The 7,833-nt window shown below is 36.9% G+C and overlaps 1 protein-coding gene across 1 annotated transcript in view; it reads left to right on the forward strand.

Annotated features, from left to right (window-relative positions):
- LOC146470612 (E3 ubiquitin-protein ligase RNFT2-like) overlaps nucleotides 1-7,833 on the forward strand; it is a 9,316-nt gene extending 1,483 nt beyond the window's left edge. The window contains exons 2-9 of the mRNA XM_085121796.1: nucleotides 483-559; nucleotides 1,690-1,790; nucleotides 2,318-2,388; nucleotides 2,958-3,040; nucleotides 3,162-3,308; nucleotides 3,822-3,887; nucleotides 4,335-4,439; nucleotides 4,979-7,833. Coding sequence (XP_084977922.1) covers nucleotides 483-559; nucleotides 1,690-1,790; nucleotides 2,318-2,388; nucleotides 2,958-3,040; nucleotides 3,162-3,308; nucleotides 3,822-3,887; nucleotides 4,335-4,439; nucleotides 4,979-5,110 — 782 coding nt within the window. The 3' untranslated portion in view covers nucleotides 5,111-7,833. The remainder of the gene's footprint in view (nucleotides 1-482; nucleotides 560-1,689; nucleotides 1,791-2,317; nucleotides 2,389-2,957; nucleotides 3,041-3,161; nucleotides 3,309-3,821; nucleotides 3,888-4,334; nucleotides 4,440-4,978) is intronic.

The raw sequence follows: 7,833 nt of genomic DNA on the forward strand, positions 1-7,833 counted from the left end.
CAAATCCATTTGTGAAGTCAAAACATTGTTGTGTCTTCGATCGTGTGTTTTGCACGTAGGATTAAACATGTGCCTGCATTACTACAGACAGCAGTTTCCTTTCCCATTCTCGTATAGTGTCATCGAAAAGTCTTCTCATTTTTTGTGCCCAGTTTTTCGCAACATTAATCTAAGAATGCCTGGTAGTTATGGTACGTTATGTTAACTCGTGGCAGTGACGAAATATTTCAAGATAAATTTGCATTTATGGAAAGTAGACAGCCCCAGTAGCCAAGATAAGTTTCAAATATGTTGTAACGACATGTATTTGGTAGGATTTTTAACGAATTTCGTGGTATTACGCTTTTTTTGTGAATTTCGCGGGATTCCGTGCGCGAAATATCAGAAGCCCTGCAGGGCTACTAAAGTGCTAACTTCGTTCTCAACCTCTTTGCTGACAATATTATAGCAAAGTTGAAATGTGTTTATGCCATCACTTTTAGGCATTCTAGTATTTATTGGCTTGTGTGGGACATTCCTTCATGCTAACAGCACTGTTAAAAGACAAGTGGCACTGAAGGTATTTATAAATATGGTTGTTTCTTCTGTACAGTTCTAACATTTCCTATTTATTGTATTTGGTGTCATACCAAGGCTTTCCATATTCTATACGATGTACACCTCATAATATTACACAAGTTTCATATGACTGTAGAGACAATCTTTATGAACAAGTGAGATGATACCAATATCTTTTCAAATTTGTGCAGCACACCTTTTGCATAGACACTGGTTGATTTTGGTGTACAAAGTTACTGTGGGCCTGCCTCAATTGATTTATCTCCAAGATTTTGTAGATCTGTAGATAAATCAGCCTGCCATATTTTCCAAGTGGGAAAAGGGAACTGGTGGTGGTGATGATGATGGTGATGAAGATGATGGTAACAATGATAATGATGATGATAATGCATTTTACATTCTCTCTTGCTCTGGTTTTGACCTTTTTCTTATTATAGAATAAAATTAATATTTGTTTATCTTTTGCCCTCCACAAACAATGTTTTCGTGAAATTTCTGATTGGACAATTTTTTACATATTTAAGTGCCTCTGATTGGTTTAAATGAATTTAAGATCCTGGCAACACTGGACATATTGTCATTATCATCAGTTACCTTCACAGCCTAAAATGTTAATTAAATTAATTAATTAATTAATTAATTAGTTTATTAATATTTTTAAAGTTCACTTGCAAATTTGGTTTCGTTATGTACAGCATAGATCATTTGACACCCCAAACCCTTCCTCATTATTTTCATTAACATTCATTAGATAATTGTTATTAGTAAGTATTAAAGTAAGAGACTTTATTTGAAGAGGGTAACATGTGACAGCTTACGCCGATAACCCTGTGGCCCTCTACTAAGCATAACATTATAATACCTAATATACGTGAAAGGAATAAATAAAACTACAATGAATACAATGAAACTAATCAAAAGTGATCAATAATTTTGTCACTCAAAAAACTTATTAAAAAGGTGACTTTTAAGAATCAGATGTTTTACAGCTTGTATTGAGTTTGGAATCTCTGTTAGATAGAAAAGAAGAGATCAAAACCTTTTTAATCCCCTTGTCCCTGTCAGAAACAACTGCTTTTCCAGGACCAAGAATATAATAAGCCTATCACATTCTTTGTTTTCTTTTCCTAGGATAGACGTCTCAATCGCATTTCCCTGTGGACCTTCATTTTCCTTTCTGGAAATGTCTTCTTTATTTACTATGTCTTTTATAACCACCACCTAGAAAACTGGTAAGAAAAGATCTGACTTGAAAATAAAGACTAACTATTGACAGTTTAGATCTCTCAAAGAAAACAGTAATGTTAGGTGCCAAACTGATGTCTGGGTATCATGTGGACACTGAAGTTTAAAAAACATCCACTAGATCTCACCTATCCTTTGAAAATTTAACAGAGATATTCCTCTTGGACATCCAAAAGTTTCAATTGGTGGGGTGGGGGGCAGGGAATGGAATAATTATTATCCCATTCCTTGCCCCCCCCCCCCCCCCCCACCCCACCTCGTTTTTTCCATATGCTCCTTATTTCTGTACATGCTTTTTCTATTGCAAATTAAATGCAATTAACATTTCAAATTCAGTGTTCATTTTCTCCTTTTGCGCATCTCAAAACTGGTGCTTCTTGGACCCCTCTTCTTTCCCTTGTTTTCACTCTGCATGGTTGGCTTAGGCAGCTTCTTCACAACCATGACACAGTCTGCATTTTTATAACCAAATATGCTGACGTGTTGTACTGAGAACAGTATGCTCTCTCTCAAGTTTGATTTTCAGAAAGCCATTATTCAATAGAATGGATGTCTGGACTGTGTTTTGGTGTGTTGGAATAACAGGTAAAGTTTTATCATTCTGTACTATATTTCCCTGATTTTTTATCTCAGGTAAGGCACAATTCAACAACAACTGTTTTGAAAGCACTATGATATAAATTATAGAAATTAATTCCTATGCCTTTATATCTAAATGAATGTAAGTGTTGAACAGTCGTTGTTATAGCAAATGGATAAGGGGTTCATTTCTAAAGAAACTGTGGTACTGCGTCAGTGGGGAGTAGAAACGAATGTTTGGTTTATCAACAGAGTTGATAACTAAAAGTAAATTGGCCACTGTAACGAGATTTGAGTGCTGAAATTGTGAGTGTTAGCCCTTCATAAGGGCAACAAACATGCTACATGTAGCATGCATGCTAAAGTTCATCATCATCACTAACTTGCCAGTATTCTATTTATAAAGTTGTAGGTTGTAACTCTTGGTTGCCAGCTGGTTTTATTAAACAACCCTTGGCAAAAACAAACAAACAAATCTTGGCATTACACTGGCCCCACATCTATGAGACTCTCTTACATGTAGTAAGAATGAAAGCCTCAAAATTAACTTCTCACTCACCACTGGTTTTTTGCAGATTTTGTAATTCGATTTATCACAATGGCACTGAAGTCTATGATGGTAGTCCAACACAGAAAAATAATTCCATTTAGAAGAAGGGTGAGTATTTGCCTAGAAATGGAAATCTTTTAATTTACCTATTTTCAATTGATATTTTGGCTGAGTTGGTGAGCACAAAGGTATAGAAATATTAAATTACATGTTTTGATTTAATCCACAGGGCAAATTTTACCTGTTGATTGAGAATTTTTCCCAGTTGTATCGCATGCTAGTACCTGTTCCACTGTGGTTTGCCTTTTTCACAGAGTACAACTATGGTGGTGAATATTTTGCTGTTGTGGCAACCACAATATACGTATTACTAAAGGTATGGTACATGTAATAGTACTAAAGAATGAAGTCACAAATCTTAACATGTTAGGAAGAGCATGATGAGAAATGCCTACACTTGCCAAAAAATCAGCGTCTTCTTGCAATTTTGGGGGGGGGGGGGGGTGGGAGGGGGAGATACTCGCACTTCTATGCTCTGTTGACTCCATGCCAATCCTTCCAATTTTGTCTTGAAACCGAGAAATGAAAATCATGATAGTACTCGTACATGTAGGTGGTGAGGATAAATTATGTTTAACAGAATGTGACTTGTAAGCTGCTGTGTATGCCTTTTCGCTGCTATTTCAAGTTTTCCCAAATTTCTGGAAGAATATTTGTACTTACATGAATCTGTAAAATGTGTTGTATTGTTTCGTTTTAGATAGCAGCCCCTAAAAATAAATAATTTAAAGTAGAAAAGCGTGCATTTTTTTCTGAATATAGTTGTTTTATCAGGAACACACTGCACAGACTTGCCATCTGAGTGTTATTTGAATGTTTGTTTGTACAGGCACGTATGATTGTTGGAAAAGTTCAAGAAGTGTATGCTGCCTGCAAAGTGTTTAGCCATGATGTGGTAAAAGACCTTTTCTATTGTCAAGTGTTTATTTTCGAAATACTTCATCTATTCCCAGTAGGGTCTGTTTTAATGGCTCTAAAAAACAAAGACAACAACGGCATCAACAAAAAAATTGAATTTCTTGTTTAAAGAGAACCACTAGAGGAAAGTGATGCTGATTTGAACGATTACACTTTAGTATTACGTCCACAGACTCATAAGTAAATAGAACCATCTTGTAGAGTATGATAAAGGGCAGTACAGGGAGCCGAGGTGCTGCTCAGTAACTGAGCTTTCATTTGAATGGTTGACCACACTTTAGGACTTTAATCACAGAATCAAAAGCTGGAACAAAAATATTTGGCGTACAATTTGTCTTTGTGGATCTAGAAGGCTTAATTAACTGGCATCAACAATCAAAAAATAGGATCAACCATTAAAATTTAGTCTTGTCTTTCCATGCAGCAATATGGCTCACCTCCCTCCAAGGAAGAGATTTTAGAAGGGGGAAACTCGTGTCCAATCTGCCAAGAGGAGCTGAAGGATCCCATCATGCTTCGAACGTGTAAGGTACTGAGAGATTCGCTTGCTATCGTGTGCTCACATTGAAATACTTGTTATCAGCTTGTATAAGGCTGGCCCATCCCTCACCAGGATGAAGGTCAAGTCAAGTCAAGTTTATTCAAAAATGTTAATATACAATTAAGGACAACAGTAACCCGCAAGTAGCTAGAGCTAATCTAGGCGGGTAGTGAGAAGGCTAATTTATAAGAATTAATTACAGTTTACAGAAATCTATATACAATTTGTCAGTGAGCCATACAAACATTGAAAAAAAAAGAGAAAGAAAAGAAAATAATTGAACATACGAAGAAAAAGAAATGTAAATTGCGATACTCTAAATAGCTTGATTTAATGGTATACCTTATATCCTGAATTAAAAGCAGTAATCATTTTGCAGCAATGGTAAGGAAAGGGCGTGTTGGGTTGACGTTAGAAACGAAGTGTTGGACAGGTTTTACGTTAAGTTACAACGAGCTCCGATTACCAGGAATACAAATATTTCGAGCGAGGAATTTAACGCTTGTCTGGTTTCTTCTTTGTTGCAGCACATTTTCTGCGAGGACTGTATATCACTGTGGTTTGACCGAGAACGCACGTGTCCAATGTGCCGAGCTAAGGTGGTGGCCGATCCCACGTGGAGGGATGGAAGTACCGCGACCTACGTCATACTATTTTGATCACGTGTCGCTCACATGTGAAGTAAATATGGCCGAGTACTGTGTAGGGCCAGGGATGTTTGTGTTTATACCAAAACAAAAGCAACAATAGCAACAACAACAACATGCTACATGGCCCAGTTAATAACTGAAGGCCTTGTTCAAAGTTAAAACGTCACGTGCAATACACGTGACAAAAATTTTCACGGATTTGAGTCCTACATGGTTTAATTCGTTTCGTTCTCCTGTATAACAAGATTGAATGGAATGATACATGAAGGTTAAGTAGAAGTCAAATCCGCGGAAATTTTGTCCCATATTAAAGTCAAGATGTTTTAAAACAACACTAGTCCAACAATGAGGCTCTTTTAAGTGCACTAAAATGCGCAAAATTGAAGAGCTTGTTTATTGTAGCTGTACATTTATGACGTTGTTTATCTAGCTCACTTGTGTACGAAATGTTATAAAAATCAAATGAAACACAAACGCCATGGTCTGAAAACAGTAGAAACTCCTGTGAAAGAGATATAGTGAAACGTCTCTTTTAAGCTACATCTCATTCAGTTAAAATAATACGAGCACTTCAATTATATCACGGACTTATATTGTATTACTCTGCCAACGTCTCCATGGCACAGACATCTGTACAATAAGAACGTGCCTACATCTGCATAATGGGCAGTTCTTATCAACTTTATCTCCAGGACAGACACCACCATAAAACTACAGTAAAAACCCGCGTGTAAGAGCCTACATTTTTTGAAGTCTGGCTAAATAGGTTCTTGTATTTTGGGGTAGTTGTTGGCAATTTAGGGTAAGTACAGTCAACTCTCGCCTTGCGGACACCTCGCTATTACGGACACCCCGATAATACGGACAGCAGCTAAATCCCCGGCAAAAATAAATTACAGACGTTTGACTGAAATATATTCCCGCTATTACGGACTCTCGCTATTAAGGACACTAACTCGCGGTCCCGAGGGTGTCCGCAATAAAGGGAGTTGACTCTAGGTTCTTAATTTCTATGAAGTAGATATAGTTGTTGATTACCATAAAAATAAATAAACTTGGGTTTGGTCCTTAAATATACAGCATTTATTCACCACTGTACTTTATATAAACCCGTTTTTGTTTTAGAAATTAATACTTTTATTTGTAATTACAGTTTGGTATTTTCTTGCAATATAAATTTGCAATCTTACATCAAGCTGCTTGGTTAAAATGTTTATCATAATGTAACTGTTACTCACATATAAGAACCTGATTGATCTTGCTTGGCTAAACAGGTTCTTATATTTTTGGGTATTAAAATGGAAAATTTCTGCCAGCGGGTTCTTAAACCACTAAGTTCTTACACGCGGGTTTTTACTGTAACACTTTTAATGTGCATTTGTTCTCCATGTGGAGAGGGTCAACTTCAAGGAGCAAGTCTCGTTCTAAATAACAAGTTTGACTTTTTCACCTCGACAGAAAGCCTTTTTAGATCGCTTTGCAGAAGAGTTACATGCTCCAATGCTCCTTAATTTTGTTGTTTTGGTCATGATCCAGCCTCTTCAGTCAAGTTCATTGTGGTTGTTAAACTTACAGAGAAGCTCTACTTAGGAAAAGCGACGCAGTCTGCCCAGTGTAGTCGTTTGGTAGAGAGTTGTCCATGAAACGATTGTTGTTGGTGACAGTTACTAAAATTTTACCTTGAAAATGCTTTTTTCGCTCAGATTAAGGAAAAAACATCGATCAGTATAGTTTATTAGAGGTCTATCAACTAGACAATAATTAAATTGTAGACAGACTACTTTACGGGGAGTAAGACTCCCGAGTTAATTTAGCCGTTTACTAAGAGTTTAAGTTAAAGCCATTTTGTAAATGGAATGTAGAATGTTTAAGGGTTGCTTCTATTACGCATGACACATTCTTAAAGTGGTGATAAGGCAGATTATCAGTCGTTCCTTTTGCGACCCCAACGGCCTGGTCGGCCATTGCAAAGTACCCTAAGAAGGCGGTCCACCGTCCTTTTCAAACTTGAGACCAAGCCATTTACTTTGACTGAGTAGCCGCGATTACTGTGTTAGAGCAATTTTCGATTGAGTGTCGTATGTAATTCGTGTTTTCTTTGGTTTTACTGTACAACGCTCGTGATTGGTTTATAAAACTCGCGCCACTTTCTCAACCAATGAGAAACAACACCAGAACCAATCGTCACTTGCTCTCACGCGGTTTATCTCGGTTACATGTATTTGCCTCGAGTTCTGATCAATTTATTTTATATCTCTCAGTTGGTGCGCGCGGTGTGATTGGTCAATTTTGCGGGCCGTATTTCACTGTACGGCGCGCTAAACTTCAACTAGTTTCCTTTCCCAAGCGCCCGATTAACCTAGAAATATAATAAATATCTTACTAACCCCGTTTTCTCGGTCCGTAACTTACAGTATGGACCTCGAACTCGGTTAGTACGAGGTATGTGCGTCTCTTGTGATTTTGGTCAGCGTAATGACATTGGTTTTGGTTTCATAAAATTCAGTTGGAAACCGCTCTATTTTTGTACTTACCTTATTGATTCTTCTTACTTATAATCGTTAGTTGAACAGCTCGTGCTAACTGGGAGAATTAGAATTTCGGAACCTATATTTTATAATGAAAATAAATGCTATACTGCATTGTAATTAAAGCAGAAGATGTGGATTTTCGATAAAAATTGTATAAAATGATTGGAAAAATAAAGGTTATGTATCTTGGAGAAAATCTGA

The sequence above is a fragment of the Pavona decussata genome, unplaced genomic scaffold (genome assembly GCF_977016875.1).
Source record: "Pavona decussata unplaced genomic scaffold, jaPavDecu1.1 SCAFFOLD_113, whole genome shotgun sequence".
NCBI lineage: Eukaryota > Metazoa > Cnidaria > Anthozoa > Scleractinia > Agariciidae > Pavona > Pavona decussata.